At 41.2% G+C, this 23,099-nt stretch overlaps 8 protein-coding genes across 9 annotated transcripts in view; 5 read left to right on the top strand and 3 right to left on the bottom strand.

Moving 5' to 3' along the window:
* LOC124311939 overlaps window positions 1–23,099 on the top strand; it is a 178,248-nt gene that overhangs the window by 132,717 nt on the left and 22,432 nt on the right. The gene's annotated exons all lie outside the window — the stretch shown is intronic.
* Window positions 122–1,503, top strand: LOC124311368. Its single transcript, XM_046775840.1, has 4 exons — window positions 122–409; window positions 492–839; window positions 904–1,225; window positions 1,304–1,503. The coding sequence occupies exons 2-4, from the start codon at window positions 494–496 to the stop codon at window positions 1,410–1,412; spliced, it is 777 nt and encodes a 258-aa protein (XP_046631796.1). The 5' UTR covers window positions 122–409; window positions 492–493; the 3' UTR covers window positions 1,413–1,503.
* LOC124311032 (sodium-dependent nutrient amino acid transporter 1-like) lies at window positions 1,506–5,367 on the bottom strand. Its single transcript, XM_046775281.1, has 13 exons — window positions 5,121–5,367; window positions 4,607–4,729; window positions 4,417–4,519; window positions 4,151–4,327; window positions 3,822–4,050; window positions 3,597–3,714; window positions 3,375–3,527; window positions 3,198–3,301; window positions 2,933–3,119; window positions 2,680–2,856; window positions 2,345–2,621; window positions 2,184–2,281; window positions 1,506–2,120 (listed from the first exon to the last, which is right to left on the bottom strand). Exons 1-13 carry the CDS (start codon window positions 5,151–5,153, stop codon window positions 1,953–1,955), a joined length of 1,947 nt encoding a protein of 648 aa, XP_046631237.1. The 5' UTR covers window positions 5,154–5,367; the 3' UTR covers window positions 1,506–1,952.
* LOC124310995 (sodium-dependent nutrient amino acid transporter 1-like) lies at window positions 6,485–11,583 on the bottom strand. The gene is made up of 13 exons (XM_046775217.1): window positions 11,262–11,583; window positions 10,516–10,737; window positions 10,300–10,402; window positions 10,046–10,222; window positions 9,398–9,626; window positions 9,183–9,300; window positions 8,940–9,092; window positions 8,051–8,154; window positions 7,787–7,973; window positions 7,536–7,712; window positions 7,184–7,460; window positions 7,019–7,116; window positions 6,485–6,935 (listed from the first exon to the last, which is right to left on the bottom strand). The coding sequence occupies exons 1-13, from the start codon at window positions 11,319–11,321 to the stop codon at window positions 6,663–6,665; spliced, it is 2,178 nt and encodes a 725-aa protein (XP_046631173.1). The 5' UTR covers window positions 11,322–11,583; the 3' UTR covers window positions 6,485–6,662.
* Window positions 14,307–18,579, top strand: LOC124311000 (transmembrane protein 214-A-like). The gene is made up of 6 exons (XM_046775228.1): window positions 14,307–14,464; window positions 14,548–14,721; window positions 14,793–15,004; window positions 15,077–15,356; window positions 15,497–15,685; window positions 17,060–18,579. The coding sequence occupies exons 2-6, from the start codon at window positions 14,577–14,579 to the stop codon at window positions 18,385–18,387; spliced, it is 2,154 nt and encodes a 717-aa protein (XP_046631184.1). The 5' UTR covers window positions 14,307–14,464; window positions 14,548–14,576; the 3' UTR covers window positions 18,388–18,579.
* On the bottom strand, window positions 15,758–16,944 carry LOC124311358 (zinc finger and BTB domain-containing protein 22-like). The gene is made up of 2 exons (XM_046775815.1): window positions 16,734–16,944; window positions 15,758–16,674 (listed from the first exon to the last, which is right to left on the bottom strand). Exons 1-2 carry the CDS (start codon window positions 16,746–16,748, stop codon window positions 15,880–15,882), a joined length of 810 nt encoding a protein of 269 aa, XP_046631771.1. The 5' UTR covers window positions 16,749–16,944; the 3' UTR covers window positions 15,758–15,879.
* Window positions 19,530–20,997, top strand: LOC124311399. Its single transcript, XM_046775874.1, has 4 exons — window positions 19,530–19,624; window positions 19,706–19,802; window positions 19,870–19,935; window positions 20,003–20,997. The coding sequence occupies exons 1-4, from the start codon at window positions 19,616–19,618 to the stop codon at window positions 20,500–20,502; spliced, it is 672 nt and encodes a 223-aa protein (XP_046631830.1). The 5' UTR covers window positions 19,530–19,615; the 3' UTR covers window positions 20,503–20,997.
* On the top strand, window positions 22,288–23,084 carry LOC124311535 (transcriptional repressor protein YY1-like). 2 transcript variants are annotated; one of them, XM_046776067.1, is made up of 4 exons: window positions 22,288–22,395; window positions 22,458–22,542; window positions 22,606–22,659; window positions 22,767–23,084. In XM_046776067.1, exons 1-4 carry the CDS (start codon window positions 22,387–22,389, stop codon window positions 22,892–22,894), a joined length of 276 nt encoding a protein of 91 aa, XP_046632023.1. In that variant the 5' UTR covers window positions 22,288–22,386; the 3' UTR covers window positions 22,895–23,084. The 2 variants fall into 2 exon arrangements, with proteins under 2 accessions (XP_046632023.1, XP_046632022.1); XM_046776066.1 differs by having other exon boundaries at window positions 22,458–22,548.

Raw genomic sequence — 23,099 nt, 5'->3', positions numbered from 1 at the left:
GTTGGGAAAGTTTTTCTTGGAACAAAGAAAACAATTCCACTTGAAATTTTGGCACATAACATTTGATCTCAGGGACAAAAATGTAATTACAGTTTAATCACCGTAGAAGGAAGAGTGAAATCATCTACCTATCTCTATGCTGGGCAACATTATCTCTTCTCCATTAACTCTTATAGTGTGTACAGCGGAGTAATTAAAATGAAATATTAAGGTTCATAAGACATTATCTACACCTGTTTTTTTTTTAATTCCCAGAACATGTTGTAACAAATCTGCTGAAATTCAATCAATGACAGTCAATAATCGGCTAATCGAATCCTGATCGAATCTGTGATAATTCAAAAAGCATATTTCCAGTCCTGAGCTCTATGACATTGACAATCAGTTTAAAAGAACCGACTTGTCTTAGGTACAGCATCATTCAATATTCATCCTTTCCACTGGAACATACCAGCCAGTTTAATATTCCATTTTTCAAATTCAATATCAAGACATGGCTATTGAAAAACTATTTCTTTGCCTTACGACACTGGTCATTCTGGCGGCCATTCCGGCCTCTTGCGCACCTCAACTCTGGAACTTTGGATGGCCCAGTCAGCAAGAATCCATTCCACGTTTTCCAGCCAGGGGATTCATGCCGGCTGAAGCTGGACCTAACAGCAGGCCTCTATCTTTTATGCCGAGTCCGTTGTCACCATCAGTGCCAATGCCAACAGTCGCAGCTTCATCACCACAACGACAAGTTCCCATGGCGCAACAACCACGAAAATTGGAGAAGCAAGACACGGTCCCCGAATCCCGTCTCTTCATCGGACCGACCACGCCTGTCTCCATCACCAGTAAATAACCGCTCTTAAATCATTATTGCAAGGATTGTTACGTAATAAATCATTTGATTTTCAGAACTGGATGAAGTAGTGGTGACAACAACAGCTAACCCTGTTTCTGTGGTCACTACCACCGAGTTGAGCCAACCGATCGATGCGGTGAAGACAGCATCGACGACAGCAGCAGTGCCGAGAGTAGTCGTCACAACGATTCCACCACCTACTGCTGCTAATGCAGTCACAGAAATGTTTAGCGAACAAAATCTGATGGATTTCATCCCAGCCGGAGTTGCTGCTTTGGGAGCTGTTTTGGGGCGTGACGGATGCTATCTAAAAGCTGCTTGTCTTGCAGGAAGGCTAGTTCCGGCATCCCTGCACGGACAGGGCATGATGTTGCTGTAAGTTAATTCAATTACGTCTTCTTTTTTTTTAAGTGCAAGGTTACTAAAATGAATTTGATAACTTGCGATCCATAGAGCTGCGGAATCTATGGTTCCTACCCAATGGAAGGAAGTCTTCCGGGCTGCTAAATCCAGCATGATGGACAGAAAATCACAAGACTGCAGCAAATTCACTTGTTTTTAAGCACAAAATAATCTGTCATTGATTTCAATTCAATTATTTAATTATTTAACCTTTGAAAAACAATGATAAATAAACCAAACTATTTAAATTCGCGCCTTTGGTTAATAGTTATTAATGTAAGCGAATGTATTGTAAGAAATAAAATAGTCAGAAAATGAATTGAAATAAAAAATGAACGTTTGAGATTCAAAAAGTGAGATGCCGAGAAAACGAAATTTGTGTTCATTTGTCCGTCCGAGTGTTCGGGCGCCTTGTAAAAATATGAACGGCACACACGGAAGAACGTAACATCAAGATTAAGCGGATTATGCGGTAATTAAACCTACTTTTGTAGTACATAGGTGGTGATAATTTAAAATAGTACCGTAATCAAATCACAATATCAGTATAAAACAAATTAGCACCAGCTAACTGGAAATTATGAGTATAAGGTATTTAACAGAACGGTTATTACGCAGTGTGACAATAATACATAACGAACGGCTATAGGGATAAATGGGTAAAATTCGATTATGAAACGAGATTCCAATGGCAAGAAGATCAGTCCTTGTTGAACAGGTGCGGGAAGAACCGCGGAAGGATGGGCACCCAGATTCTGGAAGTGTAAGACTTTTCGTATTTAGGATTCAGTTCTTTCGTCCACTCCAAACGATGGGCAGGATTTCTGGGTCCCCAATGTTTCGTTGGTTTCATACTGTTGGTGATCCGCTATTTGCATGCAAAGTATAAGTTTCAAATTCATCAAACATAATCATCAGTTTAATGTATTACCTCTAATATAGTGAAGCCTTCTTCCTGCTTGTAAACGACGTAGGCAGCCCACAAAGGCAACTGTAATAATGCCAACGCTGCCAAGCACCAGCCAAAACCTAAAGAAAATCCAATATTCACCATACAGCCTTGTCTAGGAATTACCTAATAATAATACATACCGGTAGCTGCCGCGGGATAGACGTAGTCGCCATCTCTCAATGGCGTGTAGGTGGCCATGGAGTAACAGAAGATGAAAATCAAGACAGCCGGAATGATGTAAGCCCAGGTCAGTTTCCAGTACGCTCCCAGCTTGATTTTCAACATGAATTCAATGTCGTGAATGAATCGGTCAAGGCCGTATATCCAGCAGATGCCGACCGTCTGGACGACAACCATCAAATAAATAATAAAATCGCCTCCCAGTGTGCCGACAATGTCCATGATAATCAGTCCACCCTGCAATGAAATGAAAGATTCAAAAATGGGCCTCGACACATTACAAACACAAACATACCGGGGTGACGTAAACTAAACCGGAGAAGAAGCCGATGACACCGACAACAGTGACGACAATCCAGCGCTTCCAGTGGGGAAAGTCGTCGCAAATGATGGTGATGACGCAACCAGTCAACGACACTGCGCTACCAATGCCCAGAGTCAACAGCATGACGAAGAAAAGGACCGAAAATAGCTATAATGAAATCCACAAATAAAAGTTACACTCACGCTGGCCCATGTATGGCATAAACGTTCGACTAATATTATACCTGCGGGACGTATTGGAATTTCGCAATGGCATCGGGATAACTGACAAATGCCAAACCAGTGCTAACCGAAACCACTTCGGACACATTTTTGCCCGACTCGTGGGCCAAATTGCCCAATATGGCGAAAATAGTGATGCCGCCAAAAAAGCTAGTGGCAGTGTCCATGAAGCTAATAATCATCGCATCCCTGACACATTTCAAAAAAAAAGATTTCTTTAATACAAAATGATACTTTCACAACATGAATTTATTATTTGTTTTATACCTGTAAATATTCTGCCGGAAAGAGTTGTAGCTGGAGAACATGACGATGGGGCCGAAACCGACTGAAAGGGAAAAGAAACATTGTCCCACGGCGGCGTACCACGTCTGTGTCATAAGAAAAAGGCGTGCCAATTTATGAAAATGAATTGCAATAGTGACTTTTGTCTTTTATATTTACATTGACGTCGAGCAGTTTGGGCCAATCGGGTTTGACGAAATATAGAATGCCTTCAGAGGCACCTTCCAAGGTGACTCCACGTATGAGCAACGTGAGTAGAACAACGTACGGAAAGAGAGCTGTAAAATAGGCCACCTTTCCAGACGATTCGACCTGTGATTGACGTATATGAATATAAAATGCGGGTACCAAATTATGACGTTCTTATAAATCTAAAATTACCCCTTTCATGAGAATTGCGCAGATAATAATCCAGGCTAGTAGTAGACATAGAGATAACTTCCAATCGGGAGATCCGAGACCGTCGTCAATCGAGTCAATGGTCTTCATCACTTCATCTCTGTAAATTAATTATCGCAATTATCATCAATTCAAATGAAGGCCAGAATTTGTCAAGTGCTTCCGGAATGAAAAGTCATCCGAAGGTTTTTTTTTTGGTTTCCGTACTTGAAATAAATAGCGGACGAGGATTTCAATCCGGTGACGTTGAAATCCGTCAGATTGGAGTCTGCGCTGCTGTTGTAGCAAGTGGAGAACGAAGTCCAGCTCACGTCACAGACAGTCCAAGGTAAAATGGTCTGGAACGACGAGAAGAAGTAGAACAGCGAAATGGCAATCAAGACGCAATAGAAGGTGACGACAAACCACGTCGCTAGCGCTTGACCATAGCCCACACCTAATATTAATTGATTTGTGGTTAAAAATCAAACGTTAAGACAACGATATAAAAACAATTCTATCGATAGAGACCAGCTGGGACCGCTAATTATATATACCTTTTAGGATGGGCACCATTTCCCAGACCTTGACAGAGCCATAACTGGAAAACTGTCCCAGGGCCATTTCCAGAAAATAGAGCGGCTTGCCGATTACCAGCAGGACAACAAGGTAAGGAATGAGGAACGCACCACCTCCGTTTTTATACGCAATGTACGGAAATCGCCAAATATTACCTTTTTTATCCAATATAAAATAAAAACAAGATTAGTTTTCGTCATTTCTTTAAAAAATCAAATGATTGCATATTTGCATTTATAATTACCTAAGCCGACAGACATGGCAATACAGGACATGAGAAATTCAACGGGATTGCCCCAGGTTTGCCTATCTGTCCCTTGTGCGTCTTCCATCGCCATCGGCGACACCTGATAAAGAACATTGATTAAATAAATAACCTTGAATTTTGTTGGGGCTTGGGGGCATAGAAATCACGAATTTGATTCTATTAATACCTGAACGGTGGTCGACGCGGCCGTTTGGTGGAGTGATGAAGTGCTGACATTAATTCCATTGTCTGAGATAAATCCGGAATTGGCAAATCCAATGGGTTGTTGGGTTGTTGTCCTCCGAGATTCCTAACCAGAGAAATAAATTAATTTTGACTAAATAACTTTGAGACATTGTTGAAGGGAAGTTGACAAAACTAAACTGAAATTTCTTTCTTTTGTATGCGTGATGTTTTTGATCTTATTGTTCGACATCCGGTAGAGTCACAATAAACCAACATAATAGTTGCTTTCAAAAACATCACGAGACAATTGCATTCAACCTTAATTTATTTGGAATGTTTGTATTCAATTACAACGCATCACAACATAAAATTTAGCTTGGCAAAATCCATTTGCCACATCGACTGTTTAACGATTGGAAAAAACAACACATCACAACAACAAATTTAGCTTGGCAAAATTCATTTGCCATCGACTTGTTTAACGATTGGAAAAATATTAATAAGCGACCACAAACCCTGGATTTCTCGTTATTGTTTGAAACAGCCATGATTCGCGCTATTTATAAGGTTGGAACCACAACAATTCAAGTTGCTGGCGTGTGACGCGACGGTTGAAGCGATAAAAACAGAGTAGAGGAGATTCGAATGAGCGCAGCGGTCCGCGAACAATTCGACGCAGTTATTGCGACCTTTTTTGCTCCACAGGCTTTACAAACAAGTGAAAACCGCTGCACTTGAGAACTGACTTTGCACTGTCTTCATTTCCTACGATTCCTCTGCTGATATATACTGCTGCTGCTGATGGAGCGTTAGTAGTAATCTTGCAGGGCATTTCACCTGAACGCCTCCGGCAATTCCTGCGATCAAGACCTCTCCGCTGTGTTTTGCGTCACTAAATGACGTCATACACACTCCAAATCCATTCAAACTCGTTCCGAATGCGCGTCCTTGTATTTTCCCCCGTACGTATAGACTTCAGCATGTGATTACCCAAAGAATCGCCCACTAGACAGGTCGGAAACGATGCAGGTATATAAAAAAATTAAATTATTCGAATTTCTTTTTCTTCGCTGATGTTGTGACGCACGGGAAGAAATTATAAAAAGCCGTGCGCGCGCGAGAGGACGTTGCATGCGAAATAATGATTCCCTTGAACGATAATAGAATGTTCTAAACAATTTAAGTTCCACCGTAAATTTAAATAAGTAAATGTCCTTTCACCCGTCGGTGAATTATTTAAGTTCAGCAAGGTTTTGCATGCTGTTATCAACTTTATCAAGGATGGCCTTTTTGGGCTCATCTTCAGCACAGGAATGTAAATTCAAACACGCGCGAGTGGGGGAAGACCCAGCCCGGTCGTACACAAAAACCCAGTTTCGAAATGAAAATGATGGGTTTTTCCCCATATAGGAGTTTGCCACTTTCTTATTCTAAAAATTTTGCATACGCCCATCTGTACGTATACCTGCAACAGTTACAATCTCGACTATATTTTATCGGTTCAGGAATGTTTTTCTTCTTGAAATTCGTCGAAAACCGGTTGGAGAAAAATAAGGCGAGGATCCGGAATGTCGTGACGACAATTGGCATGGCCACCGGATGTCAATGCATGTCTGGCTCAATTACAGCACAGCACAGCAGCGTCGCGCGCGTCTTTCGAAAAATATCTTCTCGCTCTTCACTCGGGAATGGGTTATATTCGGCTTCCTGTCGTCGTAACGGAAACGGCTGCTGCCAAGGTGACTTGCCATCATTTCGCAGTCAGGGTCACATACAGTATTATCACGCTGCAGCTTCGCACGCAACGTGATTGATCGTGCGACAAACAACCAACAGCGACGACAATATCTCTCACCTGAAACTAAAAAACTAATTTCGCTAATCACTGATGTATATTTGAACGATCAAGGACATTAACTGTACAATAGTCCGCGTTAAAAAAAAATTAAAGTTTTTCTTTGCAAAAAAATATTAAAAACAATGAAGGAAATTCAAAAATCGCATATAAAATCGAATATCATCGCTATAGAAAATTATAATTTTCGATTTATAATTAATTAATCAGCGATTTCGTTCTCGAACGTTGAGCGCGAATGGGGAGCTGAAGTCACTTTGGTACGCTGGTGACTGGCATCCTTGGCCGGTAGCGGATTGTTGTTGCAAGTGGAGACGTCGTAGGTCATTCGTGACGGGATTTTCGGGATCCACAATCGAGCCGAATAGGAGGTGTGGTGATGGGGTTTTTCCATTTGGAATTTCTTCCACTCTAGGCGATGGGCCGGATTCTTGGGGCCCCAGTGGTCCGTCTGCTTGATACTGCTCATAATGCGCTGATGATCGAGAAATAAATTTAGAATTCGCGTGATGCGGTGCTGCTGGTAAAACGTGAAATTGGTTTGAACAATTTGAATACCTCGAAGAGATTGCTGCAATTCTCCTGGCGGTAAATCGCGATTGCGGCCCACAGAGGGACTTGAAGGACTGCTATAGCCGCTAGAAACCATCCAGCACCTGACGTATTTTAAAATAAAACATTTAAAAATTCAGTCGAAGTTAAACAGCAAACAGGAAATTATACCGGTAGCTGCCGCGGGATAGACATAGTCGCCATCTTTCAATGGAGTGTAGGTGCCCATGGCGTAGCAGAAGATGAAGACCAAGACAGCCGGAATAATGTAAGCCCACGTGATTTTCCAGTAAGCGCTCAGCTTGATGCCGAGCATGAATTCAATATCGCGGACGAACCGGTTGAGTCCGTAAATCCAGCAGATGCCAATTGTTTCGATAGTGGCCATCAGGAAAATGATGAAACCGCCACCAAAGTAATCGACAATGTCCAGCACGATCAGTCCACCCTACACAGAACAAAAGTTATAATTAGCTAATTTTTCTTATATTTTTATAGAATAAGGAAACCGATGAGACCGTACGGGAGTGACGTAAACTAATCCAGAAATGAATCCGATGAGACAAATTCCAGTGACGACCAGCCACCGCTTCCAGTGCGGAAAATCATCGCAGATGATGGTGACGACGCATCCGGTCAGCGACACGGCACTTCCGATCCCCAGCGTGAGCAACATCAGGAAGAACATGACGGCAAAGAACTTGAAACAAATATAGCCCTCGTTTAGTTTTGGGGTCGTCGTGAAAATAAAAAAAAAAGAAGAATTTCTATTACTTGAGGGACGTATTGGAATTTAGCGATTGCATCGGGATAGCTGACGAATGCCAAGCCGGTTCCAGCCGAGACGACGTCTGTCACGTTTTTCCCGGATTCGTGAGCCAGATTACCCAGAATGGAGAAAATGGTTATGCCGGCAAGGAAACTAGTGAAGGTATCCATTAAGCTGATGATAACAGCGTCCCTGTGATGACAATTGAAATCAACCGTTAGATTCTACATACTGTGACGAATAAACGAGAACATTTCTTTGTTATTTACCTGTAAATATTGTGCCGGAATGGGTTGTAGCTGGAGAACATGACGATGGGTCCAAAGCCCACCGACAGGGAAAAGAAGCACTGCGTCACAGCCGCATACCAGGTCTGTATACAATTAAAATCAAATGAATTAAATCTATAATCTCCTTTTAACTATATATCATGACCCAACCAAATATATAACTTGAGGCTATAGGGGGGTAAAACAGGTCTCTTGGAAAGCGATAAAACATAGAGCTTTCTCCAGACAGTTGAAAATCCCGTTCCTTCTTTTTCCGTTTAAACTTAATGTTTTCAAAGTTAATCTGAACCTACCCCAACATGGTTCAGTCCTTCAGGCAAGAATACTTTATTTGAATAATATCCCCATAGTCTATAGTAGTAGATGAGATATGGAAGGAGAAAGTAAAAACAGGCCGGTGTCCTCCCCTATACAGATCATTTGTTAAAATCTGAGCTCTGCCTGTTTTCCCTTCGGCTTTTGTGATGTGAGTGTCTAGTATAGTCCAGCACCTTTCTCCCTTTTTCTACGCAGGTAACATCAATGGAAAAGAAGAAAGAGAAAGGTGGCCGAAAAAATAAAATAGAAGCACGAGCTTATGGACGACCGCAGAGAAACCGTGAAAGAACCGCACAGCGGCACAGGCCTATTATAACAGATTTGTTTTGTTTTTTTCGTTTCTTTTCTTTTTTGTTTGGGGGTTTTTTCACCAGGAATTTCGCTTTCTCTTCCACCGTAGAAATTATCGGCTAATTGCGACGGCGGATGCGGCGGCCAATGGATGCCTTCGGGCGCGGACAACGCGGACGATGGCCGAAATATAAAAGTCGCAGAAATAATAGAAAAGAACTCTAGAGGACAGGAGTGAAATCTTGAGAAATAAATTTACACTGGCGTCGAGCAGTTTCGGCCAGTCGGGACGGATAAAGTAGAGGATGCCATCAGAAGCGCCTTCCAGCGTCACTCCGCGCACCAGCAAAGTAATCAGCACAACGTAGGGGAATAGAGCGGTGAAATAAGCGACCTTTCCCGACGATGCCACCTGCCAAGAGAAACATCATCAAAATCAGTCAAGGATCGTTGGAGATTTAGTCAATCGTGATGATAATAAAATATCTATAATAATACCTACCCCTTTCATGAGGATAGCACAGATAATAATCCAAGCCAGAAGTAGGCACAATGACAGTTTCCAGTCGGGTAAACCAATTCCATCGTCGATTGAATCGATCTTCTTCATTACCTCTTCCCTGCATCAATAAATCGCCATATCAGAAAGATTAACCCACATTCAAGTCAAAGACCTACTTTTCCTTATAATAGTATAGTAGCTTATAGTTATATTACCTGAAGAAAATGTCTGACGAGGATTTGAGTCCCGAAATGTTAAAGCTGGTCAGATTGGTGTCTGCGCTGCTGTTGTAGCAGTTGTCGGCTGAGAGCCAACTCAGGTCGCAGACCATCCAAGGCAAAATCGTTTGGAAGGACGAAAAAAAGTAAAAGAGCGTGATGGCGATAAGGACGCAGTAGTAGGTCACGACGAACCACGTCGCTAACGCTTGACCGTACCCGACACCTGTGCACAAAAACGGACTTGATTATAATAGCAAACATTCCAGTTATATTCCTCTTGAATATATTTCCTTAGCCCGCAAGAATAATGTAGGTTGTATCAACATTTGAGACTTGAGAGTAGGTACACCATAAAAACAAAAAAACTTGTTGAACCTCTCGGACCCGGGTTGGTATACATGACTCGTTGTTTGCCATAAAATAAATGGACATTTAAGAGATATATACCCCTATAGCTGTTTGACGTTAGTTGCAAATGGATGGGTGAGGTCATCAGATATGCGTATTTCGACAGTATGATTTGACTAAAACATGACACTATAACTTGTGAATTGAGCGAAAGGATTTTTTCCAAAAAGGTTATTGTCTACCAGCACAAAAATAATTTCCGTTGTTTTCTTTTCAAATGAGTTGTTGTTTTACCTTTTAGAATGGGCACAATCTCCCAGACCTTGACAGATCCATAACTGGAGAATTGACCCATGGCCATTTCCAGAAAATACAATGGCTTGCCAATGAAGAGCAGCACAATGATGTAAGGGATGAGGAACGCACCGCCGCCATTCTTGTACGCCGTGTAAGGGAAACGCCAAACATTGCCTATGCATTGAAATCAATTGTATATACATTTAACGTCGGATTAATACATGCAACATTGAAATGTTTTCAATAGGTACCTAAGCCGACGGACATGGCGATGCATGACAGCAAGAATTCCAGCGGACTGCCCCACGTTTCTCTTTCGGTGGTCTTGGCATCCTCCATCGCCATTGGCGACACCTGATTTCACAACAACAACATTTCACGTTTTTGGCAATATCCTCGAATGAATTGATAGATGAGATGATGTGATACTTCTCACGCGTTTTCTTTTGCTCATTATGACTGTGTACCTGTCCATCGGCGGTGATCGGCTCGCTCGGATAAGGTGGCGGCGGAGTGATGGATTGTTGGTCGTCATCCTGTTCGAAAGCGGCGTTGTTGAATTCATTAGCCGATGGATCGCGGACTTGCTGGCGTTGTCGAGCTTTCGGCGGATTCCGCACAGGTGTACTGGAAGAAAGACGGCCGTCATCCTCTTCCTGCTCGAACGCCGTATTACTTCTACCTCGATCCTGGTTGATGAATTCACAACAAATCACATATATAACAGACCCGAATGTTACACGGCAACAAAAATCCAATCGTTTCAATGGAATTGACCATTTGCGGATGTCCGCCCTACATCACGCATGTTTAGCTATACATCAGTCCAAAATTTGCTATTCACATGAAAATAAAAATTTCTTTCATTCTTTTCACAAATTCCAACCCTCCTACCACCTTTTGTTCTCACGCACTGCGAGCTATATACACGCGCGTACACGTAAGATGACGGGCCAAAATGAACACGACACGCTACATCACGCTTCATACTTTTTTTTCTTTGACTTGGAAATGTAAAATTTGAGATAAAAGCCATTAAACCGGTTTAATTAGATTTTTTCTTTTTTTCCGTTGGCCATTCCCGATAGCGAAAAAAATCGGAACGGACATTTTTGCGCAAAAGTTCGTTGCACGGGTTGCACGTATTTGGAAAGCAGCTGATGAGCAGCAGACCAATTCTAGACATATGAATAATTCGGATCGAAAAACTCACCATGTTATTCCTTTGCTGGTGATCTCCTTCTGAAACGGATCCGCTACTTTTCTTCACCATCTCTGAATAAAGAATTAAAGATAATCTTTTTTTTCTTGTTTTTGATGCGCTGTCTCTTTTCAGGTTTTGACGAAATTCCAAATAAGGACACGGGTTCTTTTTTGATCCACACAGACACTCCAAAAATGCAACTGCAATGGCACTGAATTTAAACAAATAAAATCTATCCTCTCACAGAGCATGAGCTCGACCAGCCGGGTGAAATGTATCTGAAGCGCGAACGAGGACCGCTAGCTCCAGTCTGAGCGGGTTGATTCATCAACATGCGTGGATATATACGTACACGAACATCTTTATACTATATACATGTGGATTGCTGAGAGAGCCAAGCCTCTTCAGTTTCTCTTTTCTTCTATTCGTCGTCGTTCTCTTTCTTTCTCGTTATTCCTTCGTTCTCTGCCTTTGGCTTCTTATTCCAGTCCCGAGATTCACATGGCCTCCAGCAATTACCTGGCGCATGTTGGTGGATGGTAGATAGGTGGGCCCCAAGTCTGTTTACCTCTTGTCCCCAGTACCCTATAGCGTGTGGCGAAGCAATATTATCATACGTATAGCTATTGAATGCTTACAGTCATAAACATTTATTATTGGTAACCACATATTTAAAAAAAAAAGTCTTTCGGAAGAAGCGAGCGGCCACACGGGACTTTTTTCTGGTCGACCATTCACCTCACGACACGTGAGTCCTAATATCAAAACGGTATATATATACATAACGTACGTGAAACTGACACCACATCAATGGAAATGTTCATTCAAATTATTATGTCGTGCCGTCACGAAGACCTAGCGGTAAAAAAAACAAACCCATACGCATCACATGAACTCGGCTCAGTATAAAACGTTTTGGCCTGGCTGGAAAATAACCCGTCTATTTCGTTATTCGAGAGTCCATATCAGCAGCAGCACCTTGGCAATCCGCTCCTTTGGCCAGTAGACTCGTCGTCCGTTCGTTCATCGCGTATATAGACATGCGCCCGTTGTTATTATACCTGGGCGGGTTTTTTCTTTTGGGCGAATTTCTTAATGAAGGACTGCAGAGGCGGCTGTTTATAATATACGACCAACGGTTCTCTCTTGACTCAAGTAGCCTCGCAATATCCTCGAAAACGTCCTAGTGCACAAATACGGGTCAACTGTTGTTAAAAAAAAGAAGAGAAAGGACGAATCGAGTTGATGCTGACTGCTGAAAACACTAAAACAGGTCAGGGGTATTTCAAATCCACTTGGCTCCATCATTAATATAACTCCTTTCGCATTCTGCCGTCTATATAGGTGCAATTGACTAGTTGTTGGGGCCCCCTAAAGGATTGCACATTCTATATACTATACTGCAGCCAGCAGCAGTTCAGACGTTTGGGAATGATGAGCATGCACATCTGTCTGCAAACGATGCTTTGTATGGAAATCTGCGCTGGCATATCGACCTTATGACCGAATTTTTCCCTCCACCTATCAGTTGACCGCAAAACTTTCAAACCGACGTGCACAATTCTCCGTCTCATCTCTCAGCTATTTTGCTGCTTCTGTTCAATTTCTGTTGTGTGATGTGGTTTTTTTTTGGTTTTATATTTCAAGGTTTGTCTCTCTCTCTCTCGCCTTTCGTGACTAACTCATCATCATCATCACGGAAGAATTCTTGTTCGCGCGTTCTATCTAAGCCACCGACACCCTTTCATTAGAGTCCCCAACCAGGATCTCTCATAGAAAGACTATAGGAAGATATTGCCGGGCGGCTGATGTATTCTTCTGACTCGTCTTTTCGACGTTTCCCAGCTCATCGCGAGCTGAGAATTTTAAAATAGATATGAAAGGGAACCTTTGATCTGCAACACGAACCCTGGAGGAATAACGTATAGCGTGGCAGCAAAAAAGACTTCCTCATTGCTCTTTTTATTCCTACGGAGGAATAAGAGAAACAATGTCAACGACAATAAATTGCTCTTTGCTGTTGTTTGTCATCAGGACAAGAGTTCCACGTGACGTTGCAATTTTTTCAGCACTTTGAGATCTTTGCCACAGATACAGCAGCGCCCAGTGTTGTGTAAAAGACGGCAATAAAAATTTTGGAGATAATAAACTCGTTGCTTTATTTTTAAAACGAAACGGAAAGTCTGGGTCCTAATACTATTTGCTGTACATTTAATGATGGAGAGGAAATTCTTTTTCCGCCGATTCTTCCGGTTTCCTATCGAGCATTGAGATTTGAGAATGAAGGGAAAGCGCCGTCAAAGAAAAAGGAACTTGAACTGAAGAAGAATGGATGAGAAAAACGGACAATCATGTGAGGCCGGAAATGAGGAACTTTAGCTCTTATCTATAATATGAAGCTATTATATAGCGACATGTTGCAGTCTGAATGAAATCGTCATTTTTTAAAAGTCACTTTCTCTATCGCACTTTCTTTTTATCAAAAGTCGATGGGAAATGGGCCGCAATTTTCTCCTGGGTTTTTATTATTCCTAATTACTGATAATACGATAAAAACATCTTTATCGGTTTTGAAAAGAATGCAAAAGCACGCGTTCATGATTTCATGAACGATTTGCTTTCACGGCAATTGGTTACGCGTAGCATCATATTTATTTGATAAGTCATGGCAGCTTTGGAAATCTTGTCAAGTTTCTTCCTCGCAACTCGATAGTTGACCACATTTACTAGTTCTGTGTCAGAAGAGACATGCATGGGCTACTTTTTGGACAGAGATAACCCACTTTCTATCGCAAAAGTTCCGATAAGAGGCACCTGTTTGCAAAATTAGAATCGCATGACCCCATGTTTCGATAATATTATCATACACTGTAAAACGCATTAGATTTTGTACTCACCGCTATCAATTATTTTCTAAAATTAAATTCATTTTAAATTTTAATCGGTTCATTTTTTCGCCACAACTTGAATTCGACGGTTTCATTTTGTGTCATCGAGTAAGAAAGTCTACCGTTAGATGGCAGTTTTGTTGGCATCCAGCTCGTCTGACGTGGATCTGGAAAAAAAGAATTTTCCGTTTGAAACGGAAAAATCTAAAACCAATTTTGACAGCTGACTGCAAAAGTGCACTCTGCAGACGATAACTCCATCAGTTCAAGCTAACGCTCCAACTGAACAACCGGTATCACCAACTTTCTTATAGTTTTCCATTGGTAATAACTTACTCATTCTTTGCACACCTATTTCCCCACAGCATTACTCTCATTGTGCATGTCTTTCTAATTTCATTTTTCAGAAACGTCCCTCGATTTAAAGCAAGAAATCATGTACGAAGAGAAACAGGGTCAGTGGGAAGTGGTTGGTGGAAAGGCGAGTGGTAAACCAAAGGGTAAGACCATCTCAAACAAAACTAATGGAACTGCTGGACCAAAGAGTACACCTAAACCAATCATCAAAGTAGATGAATTAGGTAGAATAAATCCCTTGTGCTAAAAGAGAAATCAGCCAATTAAATATTTTCACTATATTGATTGTTAACAGTAACTCCTTTGGACACCAAATATGCCTTATTGGACCCTCAGTTGCGTGCAAAAGCAAAGCAAGAGGCCTTGGGTCTTCCAGATAAACCTGTAGTTAAAGCAAAAGCGAAACCAGCCACTGCAACTGCTAACAAAGATGTTGTAAAGAAGAAACCATCGAAAGAACCTGTAAAGGAAAAAATCATCAAATCACTCCCTGAAGCTTTGAAACAAGTATAAAACTCCTTCCGTTTTATGTATTTAGAATTTTTTTTTTAATTTATAAATTTTTATTTTCTGATGAAGCTCAATACCAATGAGTTGAGCACCGCTATTTCTACGGTTAAGGCCCGCTTCCCTAATTCTCGTTTGCAATGGCTGAAAGAACTTGCTTCCTACTTGAATAACCACACAAGTGCCGATGCAGACCCCATTTTCTCAGGAAAGCCGCGTGATTATCCTTCCAATATCCTAACCCCGGAATTGAAAACGTTAATCACATCAACAATAAAGTCGTGCGATGACGAGGCATTCAGCGTCTTCTTTGAGCAGTCTCTCATCACTTTGTCAAGTGAAATGAACAGAGGTAAGCGAATTCAGCCCTAATCGTTGTAAAATAAATAAGTCGTGTGTCGTATATACTTTAATAGGGAAACTAAGAAACTCGGAATTTCAATATTATTAAGAAACTATTTAATGAAACAATTGTTTTATTTTTTATTGCAGGTGTATCAGTCTGTGGTACCAAAATAGTTTTGCAACTTTTGTGTCTACACAAGCCAAATTTGGTTCTGTCACATCTCGCTCGTGCTAATGAGATCCTTGCAACCAACGAAAGTAACCGACCTGTTACGCTATCAATTCTATGGATCTTGTCGCAATCGTCTTTCAAGGATAGCTCTGTAGGATTGCAAGGTAACTATTTCTTTTTTAGTCGTCGTAGTTTAGTTAGTTTGAGTTTACTCCTTCAAGTAAGTGCAACTGAGGAACAATGAACACAGTTTATTGGACACATGATTCAAGCAGATTTGACGGCAGGCATTGTATCACTAATATTCAGGATCGTAGCCACTTGGTGTCAAAGGGTTCATTTAGATGAGAGGGGATCTTTATGAATGAGTTATGTCGATGATGGTATTGCCAGAGTCCGATCCTCGCGCAGCATTTTGGCACAGTTTCTTCAGAGTATCTATTTGAAAACGTTCAGCAGCTACAAGAAGTTGAGGATCAGAAGCGGAGATGGTTAAGCGACCCGTGTAGACAAAATGTAAAAATTGTTCGAAAACGTGTGCATCTATATCCTCGATGCGATGAAAGTTTACTCCTGAATGGGCCAATAAGTTGCCTAGAACGGGGCTTCGGGCAGCTAAAATCGCCCGATGAGCTGCGAAAACTTTACCTTGGACTAGAAACTCAAAATCCGTATACTGTCTTTTCCGAGCAGCCAGCCAAAGTTGAGCCATGCAAAGCAAGTCGACTATCTCGTACCGGTAGTTGGGTATAGTCTCATTGACGTGAATGTAGTAAGTCACTGTGACAGGCAAGGGAAGTGGTCCTGTGTGTAGGACAAACACTTTATGAATTTCATCTTCTTCCAGATTCTCCTTTGGTTGCATTTCAGTTGAGTCAGATTCGGTCATTCCTGGGCAAGTTAATGTCAATAGAACTTTCTTGATTTGTAATCCAATCTTGTGATGGTTTGAGCTGGTGAAGGTGAGCAAAAAGCCTGATTGTTGGTTGTTCTGCTCAATTTGACCGTCCAAGCTGACTGAAAATAGTTTCTCATTGCGGTATTCAAATGGCTCTGAAATAATTGGATGATCTGTTGGCATCTGTTCTACTAGCCAACGAAATTTTAGTACAATACAGTGACGATACACCTGAATACCAGTTGTCTTAGAAGCCTACAGTCGGAAAATAAAGTCAAGTGCGAATTCGTAATTAGTTTATGGCTTTGATTTACCTGTCCAACAGACATGGTGAACGAGTATAAAATGTCACAACAAAAGTCGATTGAGGGATTTGATAGTCACATACAATGTCTGGATTTTTTGTTGTTGACAATTTTTATAACCGTAAAGAGCACTTGCAATTCATATTTTCTGCTGTTATAACATCCACGAGTGACAGCTGGGCAGAATTCACGTCTACGGATAAAATACTAACACTGCGACGTTGCCAAGTTAATATTAAGTTTCCGTGTCAAAAGTTTTTACTTTTCTTTAAAAGTGCGTTTTCTATTTTTATTTCAATTTGCTAAACCAATAATTCTCGTTTTATTATTTCCAGTTTGGATGGAGGTCATGCTTTCATTGATTGGTGCGAAGAATTACGGTGCTTTTGTGGCTCAGAACGCGGAATATTTGTCGACCAAAGCTTCCAGTATGAAGTCTATATCGAATATCTTGTCTATACCCGCTTACTTCAAGCTGGTCGATCAAGTCCAGCAAATTCCTACAGCCATCCGCCGAGAAGTGGCTAATTTAGTCCAGTCTCTCTCTCAACCCATGATATCCGCTCATGGATCGAAGATGTTTCTTCAGTATCTTCCAAAGTTGGTCTCAGATCCGGCAGGTCGATCCGATTTGTGCCGCAAATTGATCAGCTGCTTGCGAGCTGATGACAACACTTACGAAAACTGGCGCAAAGTGTACCGCTCCAATTTGTTTTCCTCCAGTTTGTTCTTACAGTGGGTCACAGATAATGAACAGGCATATGCTCGCGAATCTCGGGATTTCCAAACGACGCTCAGCCACTTCCAGACAGTGAACCTCTCGTACTCTCCATCTGGCAAACCACCGCAGGGTCTTAAGGGCTGTGTGCAACACTGCGAATACTTGATAGGAAGCAAAAGTAACAAGAAACGCCCCACCAAATCGGGGTCAAAGCTTAAGTACATCAATTACCTGATGTTGATTGCTTTGGTCTCGTTGGTGTATTACGACACCCGGGTCTACGGGGAGGGCCAGTTCGTGAACAGCCGTCTGGGAAAAGCTGCTGAACGTTTCGGCGTCACGGAGAAAGCATTGGAACTGCACCAAGTCGCACAGCCTTATTTAGTCCAAGCCCAAGAACGTTTTGTCCTACTGAAGGATGTCGTGACCCGCAAAGCAGGAGAAGTTCATCAACGCGCGGAGCCTTATTTGAACCAAGCCGGCGAAGGACTTGTCCAGTTGAGAGATGTCGTCTACCGCAAAACCGAAGAACTCTACCCTGGTTTCTGGAAGGAAGCAGATGCCAAGTATCAAGCTCTTGTCTTGATAACCAAGGAGAAGGCGGCTTTTGGCTACTCCGTGGCAGTGCAATACGCTGAACTTGGCTACTCTGTGGCAGTCCAATACGCTGAGCTTGGCTACTCGGTGGCTCTGAAAAACTTAGAAATTGGCAAGGATGTTGGCGCCAAGTATTGGGATCAATTCCTGGAATGGAGCACCGTCTATCGCCAGCAACTATCGCTGTATACTGCAAAGGCCATCGAGATGGGTGGTGACTACGTTCAACGCGGTCGCCAGATGACAGCCGAGTTCATGGCGAAGGAACAAGTTCAGCATGCACTCAAGTACTCTTACGACATGTACCACAAAGCTCTTCACGCCGTTGGCCTATGTTCTCATTAACTTTCCTTAACTTGGTCTTTATTTCTTTTTCGCGGAATTTTGTTTTTTGAAATTTGAGTTCTTAGTAGTGAAATGTCACTTCAGGGAACAATGAAATTTTGTTTTGATGAGAGATTGTTTCGGCAAACCAGCATCCGGCACTTGACAGATTATGAAAGCGGAATACATATGACTTGTTGGTGGAATTTAAAATTTGTTCAGTTTCATCGATTCTTTTTTAATCGTCTCATTCTTTTTTTTTAAATTATTTTTCACGTCACAGGTGGCCCATAAATAGAGTCGCGTCTAATCGATTCTTTATCTGGTATCTTTGCCTGCGAGCGGTTTGTATGGCCATCGGCGTATCGGATAGCTGTCTGAGCTTATCGCAACGGTAAATTTGTTCAGGACTGTCGATTCTGTGGGTATTCTCTTTAAAATTGCACAGGCGTAAGTGGGACAAATGTATCTGAACCCACAAAATGGTTTTTTATATTGGTGTTAATGTGTTAATGGCTGATAGTTAATAGAAATTGACGCCATAGCAGCGAAAGACGTGTTTCTCAGAAAGTATGCGTATTTCTGGAGATGATACTAAAACAGGCGCACAACCACTATGGGTAAAGAAGTTGAAAGAAGCGCCAATTAAACTCACATGCGCTTGCAGTCTGTTCATTGGTAATGTAGTCGCCGCACTATGTCATAAATGGAAGCGGGAAAACACAGGAGCAAGAGAACATGTCCTTCCCGAAAGAAAAAGTAGGCGCAGTTTCTTTTTTCTTCTTTTAACTTTGATTATTATTATTTTCTAAATTTCTCCAATAGTTTTGCAGCATTTGTTCTACTCTAAATGATTATTCAAATGTTTTCTTTTCTTCTTTTGACTAGAATTGTCGTCGACCATGCAGTAATGGATATAGCCATCTAATTTTGCCAACCACGTATCACTTTGAAGATAACTGGAATTTGGTTTCTACTTTGGCAAACTGTGGTTATATCATCAACTCGTTGTAACGAAGAAGCGTCATTGTGTATCCCGCAAGGTCCACGAATAAGATGTTGATTGATGCCAAAACACCCAATTCATCCGCGAGCATCTTGAAAAGGAGCTGAACACATTATGGAATGATGCCACTCGAATTAGACCGAGTGACCGACTGACGATGTAGCCTATATAAGCGACTACTACACGCCGTTTTAAACCACAGTTGGATTTTGTACTCAGTGCCGGTCTGTAGTCTGTTCCACCATGTGCAAGGTATACAACAAGGCTCGTAGCTGTTCTCTTTTAACTCTACCATCAAAGTGTACATTGGATTTCTTTACATTTTCTTATTAGGTTCCCAATTCTATCAAAGTGCTTCTATTGTTTGGACTTATACTGGGCCAACACATGGCTGAAGGAGCATTGAAAAAGTTTAAAGGAAAAAGAAGAGGTTACAATTACGACTTAATATTGGTTTCTTTTTAAATTATAATCTTATTGTTATACTTGTAAATTAGGTGGACCACCCAAACACGGACTGCAGTTAGGTGGTAAAAAATACAAGAGTGGAACTCACAACAGCGGTATCGTACACAAATTGACAATGTAAAATGAAGGATTAATTTTTTTAAATGTCCAATTAATATTAAGGTACCAGAGAATACGACTCTCCTTCGCAAGTGCTTGCCCCTCAACCGCTGACAGCTTATTCGTCATCTAAATTACACTTGGCTTCGGTTCCCATCATGCCACTTCCTTCTCCGCATTACTCCAGAACCGGCTATGAAGTGTGGAATGCTGGAACTGCAGGAAGTGAACATGGGAGAGCAATATGGCATGGGAACAATCCGCGTGTCTATGGTCACGGAACACACGCTTACGGCCCACCGCAAGTGCACCTTTCGCCAGAAGATCTTATCATCCGCCCGGAAGAAACTAGTGCCTGGACAAGAGATGGTCCAGCAATTAATCGAATTATTGACGGCCCCCCTACGGGAAGACCCATACAAACCGTATATGGTCTTGAATCGGATTCAATTTCACCAGGAGGAAATAACAAAGTTGGTAAGCTGTTGGCTCTAGCAATCGCCTATTCTTACGGCGTCCCTACACTTCCCAAAATCAAGAGTCTATTGGAACAGGACATGTAAAAAAAAAGAAATAATTAATAACACGCAGAGTGTGGGAAGCGACCCATGCACCAGTGTACATTTTCCATTAACTCCCACCACATATGATTTACAATATTTCACACTTGGATGAAATAAGTGCGAAATGTAACAGTCTCTTTCTCGATCCGCCTTAAATTATTATTCCTCCCCACATCCACACTTGTATTTTGTTGATTCAGTTTGCTACTATTTCCGTCCGCGCTCGCACACGAAAGAATTTCAATTAAATTCTCAGTTCACTATCCCACAAACGTTATGTTTATGTATCACTACCAGCAGCATGACGAGTAGACTATTTAATAACGGTCTTGATTCTACATTATACTATACAAATCCAGCAATGTTCCGTTAGAATTGCCCTTTGGACGGTCTATTATGAAGTTACTTTTGATTGTTATGTATTCGTGATTCTCACTAGCCCTGTTATTGTTTGAGAAAACTTGTTTTTAATAAATATGATAGTTTACCACGTTACGAACAACATGTGCAATTATCGGACCACATTTTCTTATAGCGCTGGAATAACGCCAACTCTGCTCTTTTTCGTAAGAATGACAGGGATTCCAAATAGGAACATATGGTGGACGTACTTTTCTCATGGTGCATCTTCAAATTTGTGCCATTTAGCCATAAGGAAGAGACTGAAGAAAGTAGGGAACTGTAGAATCGTTTTCACCATGCCTCATCTAACGTTTTGGTCAAGTAAGAACTAGTTTGAGAATATACTCATTCATCCGATACCTGTAACGAAGCTGATCAAAGAGAGATAACTCTCGGTCGTTTTGTAATCTCTTAAGCGTGGTTTTTTGCTACGTCAGTGGCTTACGTGGGGTTATTTTTAGACCCTGTATACGCTTTTAGATCATTTCTTATTAGAGTCCACAGTACAGTTGAGGATTACCTGCTGTAACATCACATATTAGTGGCTCATGGGTATCACCGTTGTAGAACAGCGACAAATTTTCACCAGTGTACCAGGTGATGCGAGGTGGTGTAAAGGCGGCCTATCCGTACATCTTTCTTTACAGACTGTTCTTTTACAGCCTTTAAAAGAAAATAACATGAAAATGCATTTGCAGTTACGGTCATCAGTTCTGGATATATGGAAAATCAAAATCCCAACAACTTGAAACGATTAAAACTTGTTCAACTCTCAATATGTCAAACACCAGCTGAGACTTTCACCGAGTCCTCCTAGCAAAAAACAGACTTCAATGAAGTCACCGGGACGAAACTACACTTGAACGATCTTTTGCTCTTCACCAAAAAAGACATAACTTATAGAAGCACAGTTACTGTTTTATTTCATTCCTGACTATTGTTGAGCTGAATTTCTTGCGTAACAAGAGAGTTTAAACATTTATTGCACCTCGCATTGTGTAATTTACGAAACATTTTTTACCAACACCCTAGCTCAACATTTTATCAAGCTGTGAAAAAGTGAAATTTCTAAAGGAAATTAGAGGGAGACTGGACACTGAATCGGAAATCGACTACGGAGAGAGTAAAATGGAAGGTGCAAAGCCATGAAGATGCTTATTATTATCGAATTTCAGCTGGTGCTATATGTAATGTACGTATTTATATGGCTGCTGGTGCTATATGTTGTACAGGAACTAACTCTGGAAATGTGAGAAAATGCTGCAATTACGTAACAAAAACTCTCGAAATATTACGCCCATCTTTTTTAACGAATGGAAAGTGAAAACGACTTTCTAGGGTGTGATGCTATGAGTTCTTTTAATAGCATTCGATAATAAGCCAACTGGCTGTATAGGCTTGTATATAAACGACTGCTACCACCACTTTAATCCACAGTTGACAATTGCCTCCACTACCGACTTGTATTCAGCGCGAATCAACATGCAGAAGGTATATTCAACGCACTCAAAGTTGTTGTAAAATCTAAACTTTATCTTCAATTCAATTCACAGTTTACGATATCGATGCTGTGCTTAGTAGTATTGATTGGGCTAGTGCTAGTCCATCACGGGGCTGAAGCGAAGAAAAAAGAAAAAGGAAAAGGTAAATCGATTTTATCTAACGAAACTTGATCACATTTATTTAAACGATTCTAATTAGGTTCGGGTTACGGTGGGGATTACGGTAGCGGAGGATATGGAGGAGGATATGGAGGTAACATTTTTGTGCCAAAGTTAAAACATTGCGATTTGTTGAGTTAGGAATAAGAAATTGAATTTAAAATTTCATTAACAATTTTCTTCGCTTACGACTTATTATAGGTGATCATAAGCCCCATAAAAAGCCCCATCATAAGCCTCACCATAAACCAATTTTCAAACCTCTTTTCAAGCCTCACCATAAACCACATAAACCCCATCACCATAGTGGAGGATATAGCACTTACTGAGCGTCTAATTAACAGAACCGGAAACGCTTACAGACATGCATAATATGTCTGGCTAAAAAAATGTTGATTGTATTTGTATGCAGAGTTTATCGCCGTACCCAAAAGTAATTAACGATTTGTATCTCATTTTCATTGAACTCCTGTCCTCACTAATATACGCAAGACGAAAATACATTGTCTGAATACGAAAGCAATTTAAAAAAAT

Source organism: Daphnia pulicaria, chromosome 8 (assembly GCF_021234035.1).
Source record: "Daphnia pulicaria isolate SC F1-1A chromosome 8, SC_F0-13Bv2, whole genome shotgun sequence".
NCBI classification, from domain to species: domain Eukaryota; kingdom Metazoa; phylum Arthropoda; class Branchiopoda; order Diplostraca; family Daphniidae; genus Daphnia; species Daphnia pulicaria.
Note: the sequence above shows the minus strand (reverse complement) of the source record. Positions and strands in the feature narration are given on the sequence as shown.

Excerpts from the sequence above, each read along its gene's own strand:
- LOC124311368 (XM_046775840.1), top strand. The coding sequence starts at position 494 with ATGGCTATTGAAAAACTATTTCTTTGCCTTACGACACTGGTCATTCTG. Across the intron at positions 840-903 it reads CACGCCTGTCTCCATCACCA|AACTGGATGAAGTAGTGGTG; the intron begins GTAAATAACCGC and ends TTTGATTTTCAG. Across the intron at positions 1,226-1,303 it reads GGACAGGGCATGATGTTGCT|AGCTGCGGAATCTATGGTTC; the intron begins GTAAGTTAATTC and ends TGCGATCCATAG.
- LOC124311032 (XM_046775281.1), bottom strand. The coding sequence starts at position 5,153 with ATGGCTGTTTCAAACAATAACGAGAAATCCAGG. Across the intron at positions 4,730-5,120 it reads ACAATAACGAGAAATCCAGG|GAATCTCGGAGGACAACAAC; the intron begins GTTTGTGGTCGC and ends TTCTCTGGTTAG. Across the intron at positions 3,528-3,596 it reads GCGCAATTCTCATGAAAGGG|GTCGAATCGTCTGGAAAGGT; the intron begins GTAATTTTAGAT and ends CGTCAATCACAG.
- LOC124310995 (XM_046775217.1), bottom strand. The coding sequence starts at position 11,321 with ATGGTGAAGAAAAGTAGCGGATCCGTTTCAGAAGGAGATCACCAGCAA. Across the intron at positions 9,627-10,045 it reads GATTGTGCCCATTCTAAAAG|GTGTCGGGTACGGTCAAGCG; the intron begins GTAAAACAACAA and ends TTTTGTGCACAG. Across the intron at positions 7,713-7,786 it reads AATTCCAATACGTCCCTCAA|TTCTTTGCCGTCATGTTCTT; the intron begins GTAATAGAAATT and ends ATTTGTTTCAAG.
- LOC124311000 (XM_046775228.1), top strand. The coding sequence starts at position 14,577 with ATGTACGAAGAGAAACAGGGTCAGTGGGAAGTGGTTGGTGGAAAGGCG. Across the intron at positions 15,005-15,076 it reads TCCCTGAAGCTTTGAAACAA|CTCAATACCAATGAGTTGAG; the intron begins GTATAAAACTCC and ends TTTCTGATGAAG. Across the intron at positions 15,686-17,059 it reads TAGCTCTGTAGGATTGCAAG|TTTGGATGGAGGTCATGCTT; the intron begins GTAACTATTTCT and ends TATTATTTCCAG.
- LOC124311399 (XM_046775874.1), top strand. Across the intron at positions 19,803-19,869 it reads GTTTAAAGGAAAAAGAAGAG|GTGGACCACCCAAACACGGA; the intron begins GTTACAATTACG and ends CTTGTAAATTAG. Across the intron at positions 19,936-20,002 it reads GAGTGGAACTCACAACAGCG|GTACCAGAGAATACGACTCT; the intron begins GTATCGTACACA and ends ATTAATATTAAG.
- LOC124311535 (XM_046776066.1), top strand. Across the intron at positions 22,549-22,605 it reads GAAAAAAGAAAAAGGAAAAG|GTTCGGGTTACGGTGGGGAT; the intron begins GTAAATCGATTT and ends GATTCTAATTAG. Across the intron at positions 22,660-22,766 it reads ATATGGAGGAGGATATGGAG|GTGATCATAAGCCCCATAAA; the intron begins GTAACATTTTTG and ends GACTTATTATAG.